Source organism: Gorilla gorilla, chromosome 17 (genome assembly GCF_029281585.2).
Source record: "Gorilla gorilla gorilla isolate KB3781 chromosome 17, NHGRI_mGorGor1-v2.1_pri, whole genome shotgun sequence".
Classification (NCBI taxonomy): domain Eukaryota; kingdom Metazoa; phylum Chordata; class Mammalia; order Primates; family Hominidae; genus Gorilla; species Gorilla gorilla.
The window spans coordinates 37,753,044-37,770,584 of NC_073241.2; the positions used below are offsets into that span (position 1 = coordinate 37,753,044).

The 17,541-nt window shown below is 41.0% G+C and overlaps 1 protein-coding gene across 6 annotated transcripts in view; it reads left to right on the top strand.

Annotated features, from left to right (window-relative positions):
- Window positions 1-17,541, top strand: part of SPIRE1 (spire type actin nucleation factor 1) — a 213,354-nt gene that overhangs the window by 145,732 nt on the left and 50,081 nt on the right. For all 6 annotated transcript variants that reach the window (XM_031003592.3, XM_031003593.3, XM_055368418.2 and 3 more), the window contains 2 exons: window positions 1,654-1,731; window positions 7,554-7,718. In XM_031003592.3, the coding sequence (XP_030859452.1) occupies window positions 1,654-1,731; window positions 7,554-7,718 (243 nt within the window). The remainder of the gene's footprint in view (window positions 1-1,653; window positions 1,732-7,553; window positions 7,719-17,541) is intronic.

A 17,541-nucleotide genomic window follows, 5' to 3' on the forward strand; every position in this document is an offset into this window, starting at 1 on the left:
ATACCATAAGGCTGGAGTGGGAAGAAATAGTAGGAGATGAGGTACGGTGTGGTGACTCAAGGCTATAATCCCAGCCCTTTGGGAGGCTGAGGCAAGGGGATCGCAAGCTGACGAGTTCGACACCAGCCCAGGCAATATAGTGAGACCCTATCTGTAGAAAATACAAAAATTAGCCAGGCATAGGGGTGCACACCTGTAGTGCCAGTTACTTCGGAGGCTAAGCTGGGAGAATTACTGGAGCCCCAGGAAGTAGAGGCTGCAGTGAGCTGTAATTGCATCACTGCACTCCAGCCTGAGCAACAGAGGAAGACCCTGTCTCTAAAAATGAATAAATAAATAAATAAATAAATAAATAAATAAATAAATAAATCTTAAAAATAAATATTTCAGACCGGGAGCAGTGGCTTATGCCTGTTATCCCAGATCTTTGGGAGGCCAAGGCGGGTGGATCACCTGAGGTCAGGAGTTTGAGAACAGCCTGACCGACATGGAGAAACCCTGTCTGTACTAAAAATACAAAATTAGCCAGGTGTGGTGGCGCATGCCTGTACTCCTAGCTACTCGGGAGGCTGAGGCAGGAGAATCACTTGAATCCGGGAGGTAGAGGTTATAGTGAGCTGAGATTGCACCATTGCACTCCAGCCTGGGCAACAAGAGCAAAACTCCACCTCAAATAAATAAATAAATAAATAAATAAATCAAGTTAAGTATTCATTATTCTCATATAAAACAAGCTAGATTTCATACAGTGCATTTAAACAGTCTTTTGATCAACGTGGGGATTAGGGAAAAAATTTTTTTAAAACTCAGTTTAAGTGCAGGCAGGCACATAGCTCAGCAAAAAGTAAATATATTAGGGTTGAATTACTGTAAGTAGAATTGCTGTATCATAAATTTAGAATTAATATGTGAATATATTTTAGCAACCAAGATTTTCTGAAAGTTGCAAGTGTTGAATTGATGCAGTTTGAGGCATTTTTATCAATTAAAATGTACTCATCAAATTACTTGATAAATATATATTGAGCATCAGCAAGTGCCAGTGCTTGTGTGGCCTCTGAAGATGGGATTCTGCCTCATGAAGTCTAGAGGGAAGGCACTAATATGTGTAAAATTACAATGTTGATAAGAGCTGTTAGAGGTATAATGGTGCTATAAAATTTTAAAATAGGAGGATTTTGACTTATTCAGGGAGGAAGGGAAGGCTTCTCTGAAGAATCGATGATTCTGTTGAGTGTGATATCTGAAAGGAAGAATGAAAGTAGACAATGAAAGAGACCAGCCATGGGGTGAGGAAAGGAGAGCATCCGGGATCAGATTGCTTCAGAAGCCCAGGCAAAATATGATGGTGTTTAGAGTAATGGATTTGTAGTAGAGATGAAAAGAGGAGAGCTTAAGTTAAAAAAAAAAAAGAAGAAAGTTGGGTTGGCAGGGCCTGAAAGGAAATTAGAGTGAGCAATCTCAGTCCATCCTCAGTAAAATGGATTCTCAGGGTTCCATTTTAATTGGCCCTAGAGTTTACAGAGCAATAGATTCTGTACCATCTCCTTCGCTGATACTTGAATATATGTCTTATCTGAAGATATGTTAGGAATTTTAATTTGAGAAGGTAACTTAATGAAATTTTTATGCCTGTATTATTTTAACCTGTAGAATCTTAAGAAGATTCAAGAAATGGAAAAGAGCGATGAATCTAGCACAGACTTGGAAGAGCTGAAAAACGCTGACTGGGTAAGAGCTGGAAATGCTTTCTGGTCTGTTTACTGTCTAAGAAATAGTATAATTTTTTTTTTTTTGAGACAGAGTCTCGTTCTGTTGCTCAGGCTGCAGTGCAATGGTGCGATCTCAGCTCACTGCAACCCCCACCTCCCGGGTACTGCAACCCCCGCCTCCTGGGTTCAAGTGATTCTCCTGCCTCAGCCTCCCAAGTAGCCAGGACTACAAGCATGTGCCACCACGCCTGGCTAATTTTGTATTTTTAGTAGAGACGGGGTTTCACCATGTTGGCCAGGCTGGTCTCAAACTCCTGACCTTATGTGATCCTCCCACCTGGGCCTCTCAAAGTGCTGGGATTACAGGCATGGGCCACCTTGCCCAACCTTATAATATTTTTTAAAATGCTAGTTATTGGCCAGGCATGGTAGCTCACATCTGTAATCCCAGCACTTGGGGAGGCCAAGGCAGGAAGATTGCTGGAGCTTAGGAATTCAAGACCAGCCTGGACAACATAGTGAGACCCTATCATTAAAATAGGAGGATTTTTATTAATATTAAAAAATAATAATAATAAAATTAGCCGGGCTGGTGGCATGTGCCTGTGGTTCCAGCTGCTTGGGAGGCTGAGTTAGAAGGATCACATGAGCCCAGGAGGTTGAGGCTGCAGTGAACTGTGATCACACCACTGCACTCCAGCCTGGTCAATAGAGTGAGACCCTGTCTCAAAAAAATAAAAAATAAAATACTCGTCATTAAGGACTGTAGTATGAATTGATATGCAAATTTGAATGCTTAGTCTTACATTTGAGGAAATATCTATTCCCCATTTAAAAAAGCTTTCTGGTTTTTTTAAAACCACCCCCAATGTCTCTGAGAATTTTAGTGTTTTAAAATATTAATATTTCCAATTATGTTAATACCTTAACACAGCAGTCCCCAACCTTTTTGGTACCAGAGACTGGTTTTGTGGAAGACAATGTCAAGGATTGGGGGTGGAGGGGTGGTTTCAAGATGAAACTGTTCCACCTCAGATCATCAGGCATTAGATTCTCGTAAGGAGCATACAACCTAGATCCCTCACATGTGCAGTTCACAGTAGGGTTTGTGCTCCTTTGAGAATCTAATGCCGCTGCTGATCTTACAGGAGACAGAGCTCAGGCATAACGCTTGCTCATCCACCACTCATTTGCTGTGCCTCTCAGTTCCTAACAGGCCACAGATCAGTACCAGTCAGTGGACCGGGGGTTGCAAACCCCTGCCTTAACATATTCTTGTGTATAAATTAAAGTTTAAGCTATGTTTTCAGAATTAAGTGTGAAACTAACAGCATTGTACATTTATTTATCCAGTGAACAGTTATCTGTGTGAGGACTCCGGGCATGCAGAATAAACAATATGGGCTCTCTCTCCCAGTAAAACTCAGTCTAAAACAGAAGACAGATTTGTAAAACAGATAATGTGGTTTATTCATGTGACACATGAATATCTACAGTTTTTCAGGCATAGTACTAAATCCTAGTGACTCCAAAAATCCCTGTTGTCATATAAAACTTAGAGTTGGTAGGCATGACAGTCTTGGGTACAGACAGTGAATGTTGTGGAGTGTGTTAGATTGTGGAAGTCCAAGGACAGGCGTGGTGGCTCACACCTGTAATCCCAGCACTTTGGGAGGCTGAGGTGGGCGGATCACCTGAAGTCAGGAGTTCGAGACCAGCCTGGCCAACATGGCCAGCTATCCCACTAAAAAATACAAAAATTAGCCAGGCGTGGTGGTGCGCACCTATAATCCCACCCACTCGGGAGGCTGAGGCAGGAGAATAGCTTGAACCTGGGAGGCGGAGGTTGGGGTGAGCCGAGATCGCACCATTGCACTCCAGCCTGGGCGACAGAGGGAGACTCTGTCTCAAAAAAAAAAAAAGAAGATTGTTGAAGTCCAGGTATTGGGGGAAGGCACATTTTAGGATTCTGACTTTTTAGGTTAAGAATGCTAGATAAATCATGCCATTATCATATGAATGGGTTGCTTTTGACCATATTAGGTTTTAATTGTTTGTCACATTATTTTCTAACTTTTATTGAGATATAATAGATATACAATAAGCTGCACATATTTAAAATGCATAACTTGATAAATTTTGACATATATTTTGTACATATATATATTTACCCATGAAACCATCACCACAATCAAAATAATGAGCCTATTTATCACACCCAAAGTTTCCTCATACCTTTTTATGATCCTACCTCCTGCCTCCCTCCTCCCCAGTTTCTAGGCAATTAGTCATCTGCTTTCTGTGACTATAGATTAGTTTGCACTTTCTAGAATTTTATATAAATGTAATCATATGGTATATACTGTTTTTTTGGGTTTATTTTTTTTTTTTAGATGGAGTCTTGCTCTGTCGCCCCAGGCTGGAGTGCAGTGGCGTGATCTCGGCTCACTGCAACCTCCGCCTCCTGGGTTCAAGCAATTCTCCTGCCTCAGCCTCCTGAGTAGGTGGGATTACAGGTGTGCACCACCACGCCCAGCTAATTTTTGTATTTTTAGTAGAGACAGGGTTTCACCATGTTGGTCAGGCTAGTCTCGTACTCCTGACCTACCTGGTGATCTGCCCGCCTTGGCCTCCCAAAGTGCTGGGATTACAGGTATGAGCCTCCGCACCCAGCTGGTATGTACTGTTTTTGGTTTGGCTTCTTTCACTCTTCATAATTGTTTTGAGATTTCATCCATGTTGCTGTCTGTATCTGTAGAGTATTGAGAAGTATTCCATTGTGTGGATATATCGCAGTTCATCTCTTCATCTGTTGCTGGTCATTTGGGTTGTTTCTTGTTTGCAATATTCTTAATTTATTGATAGATATCTTCAAGATATTTGTAACATTCAAGACAAAACAAAAATACTTGCCTACATTGTCTTAAAAGGTGGTATTATTTGTCATTTTAGAATAAAATTGATTATTGATTTTCCTTTATGAAGAATACTTGGATAGTGTTGTTCTAAGTGTATATCATCTTGGCCAATAAATTTTAAATTGGTTTTCCCAGCCACTGAAACCAGATAAATAACTTCCAGTGTTCAGAACTTAGCAAACAGCTAGTATAAACTTAAAGTAAAAATTTAATTTCTTACTGTAAGCCACCTTCATTTGAAAACTAGTGTCATCCCTGACAAGAGAAGCACTAACTCCAGAGGGAGTTATATTTGCGTAGATCACCAGCTTCCTCCTCATAAGACCACTAAGACCACTAAGTGAATTACCTAGAAAGATTAGAATGAAAAGAGCAAAGAGTTAAGAGAGAATTAGAATGTCTTTACTAGCAGATTGTAGTTTCAGAATTTCCCTAATGGGATAAGGGATAAATTATAATCTCCAGGAATGCATGTGATGACAGTTGTCTGTTATTTTATATAATAACTGTGACTTTAATTTCTGAAAAGTAGTATGTAAAATTTTTTAACCAAACAATCATGCACACAAAACCGACTATATAACAAAGTGTGGGCCAGGCACAGGGCCTCACGCCTGTAATCTCAGCACTTTGGGAGGCCAAGGCGGCTGAATCACTTGAGGTCAGGAGTTCAAGACCAGCCTGGCCAACATGACGAAACCCGTGTCTACTGAAAATACAAAAAATTAGCTTGGTGTAGTGGTGGGCACCTGTAATCCCAGCTACTCAGGAGGCTGAGGCAGGAGAATCGCTTGAACCCGGGAGGCAGAAATTGCAGTGAGCCAAGATTGCACCATTGCACTCCAACATGGGGCGACAAGAGCAAGACTCTGTCTCAAAAAAAAAAAAAAAAACCAAATGTGTTTGAATCCTTTTATAAATTATAGCAAAACTTTCTAATGTGGGTAACTGTCTCCTGTCTCCTAATTTAAAGCCCTAAGGGAGAGTTTTAAAAGATGAGATGATATTTGAACTGCATCTTAAAGGAATGAATAAGAGAAATGTGGAAGCTGGGACAAAAGCATTCCTGAGAGAAATATGGATATTTTAGGGATATTATTTTAGAACATCTTTAATGGCAGAATCTAAGAATCTTTTTAAATATGAATATTTTAGGAGGCATCTAATTATACACCATAAGTACCTCAAATCCTTTTTGGAACAAGAGGATGGGAAATGGTATGGTTTTTATATTTTTTGGTAGCTTCTTATTGTCCAAACCCAACATTTTTTTAAAATTATGAATCGTTATTGAGGATGTTTTGAGAAATTTAATCAGTTATTTTACATAGAAGATTCTTATGAAATATATCACTTGATTTTACAGCAAATATATTTAAGTAACTATTGTGTCACTTTATTTTTTTTTTATTTTTTATTTTTTTGAGATGGAATCTCATTCTGTCGTCAGGCTGGAGTGCAGTGGCACTATCTCGGCTCACTGCAACCTCCGCCTCCCAGGTTCAAGCGATTCTCCTGCCTCAGCCTCCTGAGTAGCTGGGACTGCAGGCACGTGCCACCACACCCAGCTAATTTTTTGTATTTTTAGTAGAGACGGGGTTTCACCATGTTAGCCAGGATGGTCTCGATCTTCTGACCTCGTGATCTGTCCACATCAGCCTCCCAGAGTGCTGGGATTACAGGCATGAGCCACTGCGCTCAGCCATGTCACTTGTTAATTTTAACAAGTTACAGGTTTTTAGCTAAATATTGTGAGGGACTTCACTCAAGTAGAGACTTTGACACATTATAGGCAGGAGAACGAAAAAGTTAAAGTATAATACAAATATAAATAGATTTTGTATTTTTTTATTTTTTTTTATTTTTTGAGACAGAGTCTCACTCTGTCGCCCAAGCTGGAGTACAGTGGTGCGATCTGGGCTCACTGCAACCTCTACTTCCCGGGTTCAAGCAATCCTCCTACCTCAGCCTCCTGAGTGGCTGCAATTACAGGCACACACCACCACACCCAGCTAATTTTTGAATTTTTAGTAGAGACAGGGTTTCACCATATTGGTCAGGCTGGTCTCGAACTCCTGACCTCAGGTGATCCACCCTCCTTGGCCTCCAAAAGTGCTGGGATTACAGGTGTGACCCATTGCACCCAGCCTTTTTTAGTATTTTCTATGTATAGAACACCATCTACTGATTCTGATCTTCTCAACAAGTAATAAAGTACCACTTCCTTTATTGATGAGGAAACTACAGCTCAGAAAGGTGCAGCAACTTGCTCCTTGTCAAATAGCTGGCAAGTGGCCGTATCTCAGTCAGCTGTGGTCACAGTAATACCATGTAACTAACCACTACAAAATCACAGCCGCATAAAGCAAAAGCACTTACTAGCTCATGGGTCTCCAGATCCCTATGGTAGCTCCACTTTACAGGTATCTCATCTTTATCCCGGGACCACAGGCTAACGCAGGCTTGACATTCTCATGGCCATAATAGAAACACAAGGGACAAGCCCATTGTACATATGCTTTTGAAGCCCTTGGTCTTATCACACCCACCACTATTCCAGTGGCCAAGCAAATCATATAGCCAAACCCAAAGTCAGGGTGTGGGAAATATAATCCCCTTTAGTGAGCAGAGTCACATAACGGCATAGACACAGGAAAGCATGAAGAACCTGAGCCCTTAATGAAGCCTACCACAGTGGTGGAGCTTAGGTTTAAACCCATGTGCCTCAGCAGGTAGAGCCTGTGGATTCTCTACTTGCTTTCCACCCATCTTTTTGTACCCAAAATCTAATTTTTAAAATAGTTTTTTGTTGGTTTACTCATTGTTTTGTAATCCAAGCTCTTCATTTATTCTGTATGACTAGCTGTTTAGAAGAAACTAGTACATTTATTCATTGATGTCTCTCTATCCTTGGTTCTTTCAGGCACGATTCTGGGTACAGGTGATGAGGGATTTGAGGAATGGGGTAAAACTTAAGAAAGTCCAAGAGCGGCAGTACAACCCTTTGCCCATTGAATATCAGCTCACCCCTTATGAGATGTTAATGGATGACATTCGCTGCAAAAGATACACCTTGCGAAAAGTGATGGTAAGTAACCAAACTGTCAGGCTGGGCGTGTGGCTCACTCCTGTAATCCCAGCACTTTGGGAGGTCGAGGCAGGTGGATCATCTGAGGTCAGGAGTTCAAGACCAGCTTGACCAACATGGTGAATCCCTGTCTGTACCAAAAAATACAAAAATTAGTTGGGTGTGGTGGTGCACACCTGTAGTTCCAGCTGCTCGGGAGGCTGAGGCAGAAGAATCGCTGAAACCCAGGAAGTGGCGGTTGCAGTGACCCAAGATCGAGCCACTGCACTCCAGCCTGGGCGACAGAATGAGACCCTGTCTCAAAAAAGAAAAACCAAAAACCATTAATGGACTCAAATGGTTATTCATCCATAATTGCATTTGTTGAAAATAGTTTTAATATTAAATTTTAAAAATTATTTAGTTTTATACAAGTAATACTTGATCATTGTAGAAAATTTGGAAAGTACATTAAGCTTAAAGAAGGAAAGTTACAAACATATAATTCCATAACCCAGAGAGAAATTTTGTTAACATGTTGATCAATAACCTTTAGCCTTGTTTCTATACACTTTATCTGGACAAAGTGAGTTAATATAGAATGCTTTGTTTTATTACTGGTTGTTTTGCTTAACATATCATGATTATTTTTTCCATGTCATTATATATTCAACATTATCATTTCTAAATGGCTATATCGTTTCTAGCTTATGGCTATTCCGGAGTTTATTAAACAAATCACCTTGTGTCGCTTTATAAGCAACATATTTTGTGTATCCTTGTATGTAAATCTTTTTAAATGTCCACCATGAAATCCTTAAGTTCCTAGATGTGGAACATCTAGTTCATTAGCAAATTCTGACAGCTCTCCCTTTAAAATATATCCTGATTCTGACCACTTCTCTCCATCTCCAATTGAGAGGTTTTTTTTTTTTTGAGACAGGGTCTTGCTCTGTCACCCAGGCTAAAGTGCAATGGCATGATCACAGCTCTACTGTAGCCTCGACTTCCCAGATTCCAGTGATCCTCCCACCTCAGCCTCCTGAGTATCTGGGACGACAGGTGTGTGCCACCATGCCCAGCTAGTGTTTTTTGTATTTTTTGTAGAGATGGAGTTTTGCCATGTTGCCCAGGCTGGTCTTTAATTCCTCACAGAGCTCAAGTGATCCACCTGCCTCCGCCTCCCAAAGTGCTGGGATTATAGGCATGAGCCACGGCACTTGGCCAAAATATCTTCTTTTCCAAGCCACCATCATCTCTCATCAGACTATGACAGTAACCTCTAAGTGGCCTTCCTGCTTTCACCCTTGCCCCTTTCAATCTATTTTTCCCAAAAACAACCAAGTAGGCCTCTTAAGTAAAAAATATGATCATGTCATTGCTCTACTCAGAACCTTCCACTGGCTCTTCATTACCCTCAGAAGAAACTCCATGTCCTTACCATGGCCGGCACAGCCCACACGGCTGGATCCAGGTTACCTCTCAGACCTCATCTTCTACGCTTCCCTGCAGGGTTCTGCTTGTTAGCCACCCTGATCTCTGCCGGTGTCTCAGCAGTGCCTAGTGTGATCCTGTAACAGAGCGTTTGCCTTGGATATTCCTTCTCTCAGGAGCTCTCCTCTCCCTCATAGCCACATAATTTGCCTCTTTACTTTTCAGGCCTGTGCTCAAGTTTTCCCACATTAGAAAAGTCTTCTCCATCTCTTTACTCTCGTGTTTCACTAGCTGACATTGCAGTGTATTTCCGGATTTATTGTCTGTCTCCCTTACAAAGACAATAACTTAGTTATTTTCATTGTTTATTCCCTTTGACAAGAACATGGGCCTGACATGCAACCAAATACTGAATACTGTGCTCACTAAATAGTTACAGGATGGATTAATGAATTCTACCCACATTTTTGAGGAAATTTAATCAAAGTTATTTTATGTTAGAAGGTTCTTATGAAACATCACTTGGTTTTTTGTTTTTTATTTTTGAGACAGAGTCTCACTCTTTTTGCCGAGGCTGAAGTGCAGTGGCGTGATCTTGGCTCACTGCAACCTCCACCTCCCAGGTTCAAGTGATTCTCGTGCCTCGGCCTCCCAAATAGCTAGGATTACAGGCGCATGCCACCACACCTGGCTAATTTTCGTATTTTTAGTAGAGACAGGGCTTCACCATGTTGCCCAGGCTGGTCTCGAACTCCTGACCTTAGGTGATCTGCCCACCTCAGCCTCCCAAAGTGCTAGGATTACAGGCGTGAGCCACCATGCCCAGCCACGTCACTTGGTTTTATAGTAAATTGGTTTAAGTGGCTATTTGAGCTGCTTGTTAATTTTAATAAGCTAAACATTTCAACTAAATATTATATTTATTTACTTTTCATCAAATCTGATTTACTTTACAGATGAGGAAACTGAAATTTAAAGATGCTCAGTAGTAACTTCCCAAGTTCAGACAGCTGGTTACAAGGCAGAGCTGAGGGTCAGCCTCATTCTCTCTGACCCCAGTGCTCTGTGCTCTGTACATATTCCCTAGTTGCCCTCAGAAATACTGTGACGATGATTATTTATAACAGAATAGTTTTGCCCATTGCTTCACATCCTTGCACAAACTGGGTGTCTTTTGGGGCTGACCATTTTAACTGAAAGAAAATATTCTTTCATTCTTAACATCTACATTTATTTCATGCTTTTAAACATTTAAAAATCTGTGCTAGCTGTTTGTATTTCTTAATTTTATTTTAATTTAACATATATGTGTTAAGGACTTTCTATGTGCTAGACCTTATTCTGACTCTGGAAGGACATATTACAGTCTCTGTTCTCCCAAAGCTTCCAGTATTTTGGCAGCCACTGATAACCTGTAGGGAAGCAGCTAAGTAGGGGGAAAAAAACCCAACATATCCAAAGATCAAGAAACAATGGGATCTGACACAATGGGATCTGACACATGAGAACAACAAAAACAACTCGCCATCATTAGAGGATAGAACAGAATGCAGGAAACTGGAAAGGTGAGAAGAAAAGACAACTCAGGACCGAACCCGTGCAGCCTCGGCGCTGAAGGATGAGTAGGGGAATCTGGCAAAATAAAGACGGACAAGGCATAGCCAGAGAGAAGGCTGGAAAGTCAGGGGAAATGGAGGCACAGCTGCGAAGAGCAGACATTGTTTCAGAGAGGTCAGATGCGCGCTGTGAAATGGTTAACAGATTTAGCAACATGGAAATTATTTGATCCCTTTATTAAAGTAAAAGAGAGAAACCAGATTTTATGGTAGTAGGTGAGGCAGTAGTGACAGTGAGCAAACAGTATGAGTTTCTTTTAAGAATGTTTAAAAGAAGATGAAAGTTAGATAGCATCTGGAGGAACACACAGGGTATTTCCTTTTTTTTTTTTTGAGACGGAGTCTCACTCTGTTGCCCAGGCTGGAGTACCGTGGCATAATCTCGGCTCACTGCAAGCTCCGCCTCCTGGGTTCACGCCATTCTCCTACCTCAGCCTCCCAGGTAGCTGGGATTACAGGTGCCTGCCACCACGCCCAGCTACTTTTTTGTATTTTTAGTAGAGATGTGGTTTCATCAGGTTAGCCACGCTGGTCTCGAACTCCTAACCTCAGGTGATCCACCCATCTCAGCCTCCCAAAGTGCTGGGATTACAGGCATGAGCCACCGCACCCCACCCACATGGGGTATTTCCTTGTATGTGTGTGCCGTGGCTTGTGTACCCAGCCCCCTATTAATAGATATTTGATGGTTTCCAGTTTTCATTGTTTTAATCCATATTATGATGAACATCCAAATGCAAATATCTTACCCAGTTATCCCCATGGTTTAAATTTTTATTGGTGAGATGAATAGATCAATATAATGCACATTTTATTGCTCCTTTTATAATGTATATTTTAAATTTTAGTACTTAATATTTTGCAAGATTTCTCTCCAGAAGGGTTGTACGAATTTACATTTTTACTAGTTTTGCAAGACCGTTCCTATTGCCAATACTGGGTAATGTTATCTTTCTCAAAAATGTGTACTTATTTGAACTTTGTCCTTTCTGATTGGGGGAGCACTTAATGTTAATCTTAGGTGATTTTCCTCCTTATCCAGAAGGAATTATTCAAAAATTCATATCAGTGTTAAAATAAGTCTTAGTAGATAATTAACATTTCTATTTGATTTATCATTAATGTATTTTACCTGTCATCTTTGATATTGCTAAATCTTTTTTGTTTTTTGTTTTTCTTAGTTTTTAGCAGAGTTTTACATTGCAAGAATCTTTCTCTTTTTATCAGAAAAAATAATTGTGCTAAATAGTAGTCAACCTGTTTGATACTAAGAATTATAGGTTCCTTTCGAAGTTGCTGATTTAACAGTTCTCAGCTAGAGTCTAGGAATCTGTATAAGCACCCTAGGTGAGGCTTAGGGAAGTAATGGTGTGTGATAGACAGAATGACAAAGAACTGTGCATCCAAAATGGAAAATGTTTGCTAGCATAAATAATTATGTTTCTCCTGTGGTAAATAAAAGACATTTATTTGTTGATTGACACAGGGTCTTGCTCTGTTGCCTGGGCTGGAGTGCAGTGGCATGATCACGGCTCACCACAGTCTTAACCCCCCCAGCTCAAGCAATCCGCCCATCTCAGCTTCCTGAGTAGCTGGGACTACAAGTGTGCACCACCACATATGGCAATTCCTTTTAATTTTTTGTAGAGGCAGGTTCTTGCTATGTTGCCCAGGCTGGTCTTGAACTCCTGGGCTCAAGCAGTCCACTTGCCTCAGCCTTCCAAAGTGCTAGGATTATAGGCATGAGCCACCACACCTGGGCCAGGCACCATGGCTCACTAATCCCAACACTTTGGGAGGCCGAGGCGTGCGGAACACGAGGTCAAGAGATTGAGACCATCCTGGCCACCATGATCAAACCCCGTCTCTATTAAAACTACAAAAATTAGCTGGGTGTGGTGGCATGTGCCTGTAGTCCCGGCCACTCGGGAGGCTGAGGTAGGAGAATTGCTTGAACCCGGGAGGCGGCAGTCGCAGTTAGCTGAGATCGCGCCACTGGTACTCCAGCGTGACGGCAGAGCGAGACTCTCTCTCAAAAACAAACAAAAAAAGTCTGACTTTTTTCTTCCAGTTTTCTTTTTTATTATATATACCCATGTACCCATTTATTATATAAACCCTGTATCCATGAAGCATCACTCCCATTCTTCTCTCCCCTTATCCCCTGGTAACCACAAATATGCTTTCTGTCTCCGTGAACTTACCTATTCTGGATATTTCATGCATATTGCCTCATCATATATGACCTTTGGTGTCTGGCTTTGACTTAGCATAATGTTTCAAGGTTCATTCATATTGTAGCATGCTGAGGTACTTTGCTCCTTCTTTTTTTTTTCTTTCTTTCTTTTTTTTTTTTTTTTTGAAACGGAGTTTCACTGTTGTTGCCCTGGCTGGAGTGCAATGGCGTGATCTCAGCTCACTGCAACCTCCGCCTCCGGGGTTCAAGCCATTCTCCTGCCTCCACCTCCCAAGTAGCTGGGTTTACAGGCATGCACCACCACACCCAGCTAATTTTGTATTTTTAGTAGAGACAGGGTTTCTCCATGTTGGTCAGGCTGGTCTCGAACTCCCGACCTCAGGTGATCTGCCCTCCTTGGCCTCCCAAAGTGCTGGGATTACAGGCGTGAGCCACTGTGCCCAGCGAGCTACTTTACTCCTTCTTATGGCTATACAGATATATTTTGTTTATTCATGACCCAAATGGACATTTGGGTTCTTTCCAATTGGATTCTTTCATTTTCGCTAGCATGAGTAGTGCTGCAGTGTATAGTAGTGTACACATTTTTGTTTGAATACCTGTTTTCAGTTATTTGGGGTATATACCTGGGAGTGGAGTGGCTGGATCATATAGTAATTCTATGTTTGGCTTATTGAGAAACTACCAAACTGTGTTCCACAGCAATTGCACCAATTAATATTCCCACCAGCAATGCATGAGGGGCCCAGTTTCTCCCATCCTTGCCAACACTTGCTATTGTTCATTTTGTTTTTAATTGTAACTCCCCTAACAGTGTGATATGATGTCTCATTGTGGTTTTGATTTGCATTTCCCTGATGATTCACAATGTCATATATGTTTTCATGTGCTTGTGGACCATTTGTATATCTTTGGAGAAATGTCTGTTCAGATTTTGTATTCATTTTTTTACATTTTAATTTAGATGCGGGTGTGCATGTGCCTGTTTGTTACATAGGTATGTTGCATGCTGGTAGAGATTGGGTTTGTAGCGTACCTATCACTTAAATAGTGAACATTGTACCTGATAGGTAACTTTTCAACCCTGACCCCCCTCCCAACCTCCCCACTTTTGGAGTTCTCCAGTGTCTACTATTTCCATCTTTGCGTCCATGTGTACCCATTATTAGCTTCCACTTATAAGTGAGAATATGCAGTATTTGGTTTTCTGTTTCTGAGTTAGCTCACTTAGGATAATGGCCTCCAGCTCCATCCATGTTGCTGCAAAGGACATGATTTCATTCTTTTTTTATGGCTGTGTTGTACTCATTTTTTAATTGGATTGTTTGTATTTCTGCTGTTAAGTTGCAAGAGTTCTTTATATATTCTGGATGGTGGACCCCTGACAGATAATTTGCAAGTATAGAAAAACACCCATTCTGCAGACTGTCTTTTCACTCTCTTGATAGTGTCCTTTGATGCACAAAAGGTTTTAATTTTGCTGAAATACAATTTATCTATTTTTCCTTCTGTTGCTTGTGATTTTGGTGTCATATCTAGGAATTCATTACCAAATCCAGTTCATGAATATTTTCCCTTATGTTCTCACCTGAGACACTTATAAATAGTTTTAGCTCTTATATTTAAGTCTTTGATCTTTTTTTTAGTTAATTTATATATATGGTGCAAGGTAAGGGTCAAACATTATTCTCTGTCAGAATTCCAGTGACTTTTTTTTTTGGCAGAAATGGAAAAATCGATTCTGAAATTCTTACAGAATCTCAAGGAATCCCAAATAATCAAAACAATCTTGAAAAAGAAAAAGTTGGTGGACTCACACATCCCCATTTTACAACTTACAACAAAGCTTTAGTAGTCAAAACAGTGTAGGATATAAAAAACAGAATTCAGAGTACAAAAACAAACTCATACACCTATGTTCAATCCATTTACAACAAGGGTGCCGAGACCATTAAATAGAGAAAGAATAGGTCTCTTCACCAATTGATATTGGGACAACTAGGTATCAACATGCAAAGAAGGATGTTTGGCCCTAACCTCACACTTCTTGAAATTTCATTAGGGGACCAATATCAATCACTAAACTATAAGTTGGTTTTGTAGATTATTAGCTGTGGTCTTATGTCATCATTAATGGTTCTGTTTTATTTAAGATAAAAATAAAAGGCCAGACACAGTGGCTCATGCCTGCAATCCAACACTTTATGGGAGGCCAAGGCAGGAAGATTGCTTGAGCCCAGGAGTTTGAGAGCAGCCTGGGCAACTTAGTGAGACCCCATATCCATAAAAATAAATAAATAAATAAATAAATAAATAGGCAGGGTGCAGTTGGGATTACACCTGTAATCCCAACACTGGGAGGCCAAGTGCTAGGATCGCTTGAGCCTGAACATTCAAGACCAGCCTAGGCAACATAGACCCCCAATTCTACAAAAAATTAAAAACTAGCTGGGGATGGTGGTTCACACCTGTAGTCGCAGCTACTCAGGAGGCTGAGGTGGAGGGATCGCTTGAGCCTGGGAGGTCAAGACGGCAGTGAGCTGTGATCACGCCACTGCACTCCAACCTGGGTCATAGAACAAGACCGTGTCGCAAAAAAAGAAAATTATTTCAGAAACAAGATTGAGTACAGGGTAGACGTTTTAAATTTTTCAGAGGAGATCATTTTATGTATTAGAAGTTTTTTGTTGGGCCGGGCACCCAGACTCACACCTGAAATCCTAGCACTTTAGGAGGCCGAGGTGGATGGATCACCTGAGGTCAGGAGTTCAAGACCAGCCTGGCCAACATGGTGAAACCCCATCTCTACTAAGTAAAGTACAAAAAAGTTTTTTGCTTGTTTAAGGCATTGTTGCTCAAAAATAATACCAAATTTCTATAACTGATCTTATTTATTTAAGCATCTACTATTTGTGTTCATCCAGGAATCATTTCTCATTTTGCTTCAGAGAGCTTGTTTACTTACAGGAAAATAATTTAACTGACCCAGCAGCAAAATGGTTTTCACACAACCACTTATCCTTATACAGGTTTAGCGTCACAAACCTGGACATCTGAAGTGCTCCAGCAAACTTTTTGAGGGCCAGTATGATACTCAAAAGACATTCTCATTGGAACATTTCAGATTTTTTGATAAGTATAATGTAAATATTCAAAAATCTGAAACACTCTGGTCCCAAGCATTTGGATAAGGGAGCTTCCTCCACCCGTACTGACTTAGGTCCATAATGGCCTGCTGCCTCCCTCAGGAGCATTGTCCCACATCTGTAATTGGGACCCAGGATACAGCTTCTGACTACTGAGGAGACTACAGTTAATGTGCTTGTTTTGGGAATGGAACGTATAGTGTTGGCCTCAGTTAATCCATTCTCATTCCTGCTCCTAGGATACAAAGAAAGCATGTGAAAATTAGCCAGAAAGATACATGTTATTCAGGAGTAGACTAGTGAGTAATAGAAAAGTCTGATTAAACTGTTTTATGAAACAAGGTTTTTTTTTAATCTACATAATATGAAATCCACAAGTAGTGGGTGATGCCAGGTTAGACCACTGGTTCTGTTTCTCGATCACCCTCCTTAAACTAGCAGTCATATGCCTGGCTTGGCTCAAGCAGCAGCAGTTATTCCTGAAGCTTGCTCTGGGCCGTCCTGCCCTCATTCAGGACTGGAGGAGAGGGAGGACCAGCATAGGGAGGAAGAGGAGAGTGGATGTTGAGTAGGCCCCAGCAGGCTTGCCACACACTGAACTCAATATGTGGTCACGTCTGGGGAAGGGACAGGGCATAGGAGTGGCCATTGAGGTTCTATTTTGTCAAACAAGACCAGGAAACAAACAGGACAAACTGGTCATGACTGTGCCTTCTAAGTGGTCAGGATGGGAATTTAAGTTGTTGCTTCTTGTGGTTTTCTGGGTTTAAAAAAAAATTTCTAAAAAAAATTGTTTTTAACACATTGCTTTAAAAAGAGAGGACATTAGAGTAGAATCAGAGACAGACTGGTCCTCCACAATAGCTTTTCTACTTGAAAGTTTTGTGGATGGAGGCAGATATCTTCTGCTCTGTGCTTTAGTTTTATTCACAAAATGTGAATCTTATCCCTGGTTTTTTTCCATTACCTAGGTTTTTGTGGGGTTTTTTTGTTGTTGTTTGTTTTGTTGTTGTTGTTGTTTTGCGACGGAGTCTTGCTCTGTTGCCTAGGCTGGAGTGCAATAGCGTGATCTCGGCTCACTGCAACCTCCTCCTCCTAGGTTCAAGCGAGTCTCCTGCCTCAGCTTCTCAAGTAGCTGGAATTACAGGCGCCTGCTACCAGGCCTGGCTAATTTTTGTATTTTTTTATTTTTATTTTTATTTATTTATTTTTCTTTTTTTTGAGACGGAGTCTCGCTTTGATACCCAGACTGGAGTGCAGTGATGTGATCTCAGCTCACTGCAAGCTCCGCCTCCTGGGTTCATGCCATTCTTCTGCCTCAGCCTCGTGAGTAGCTGGGACTACAGGTGCCCGCCACCACGCCCGGCTAGTTTTTTGTATTTTTAGTAGAGACGGGGTTTCACCGTGTTAGCCAAGATGGTCTCGATCTCCTGACCTTGTGATCAGCCCGT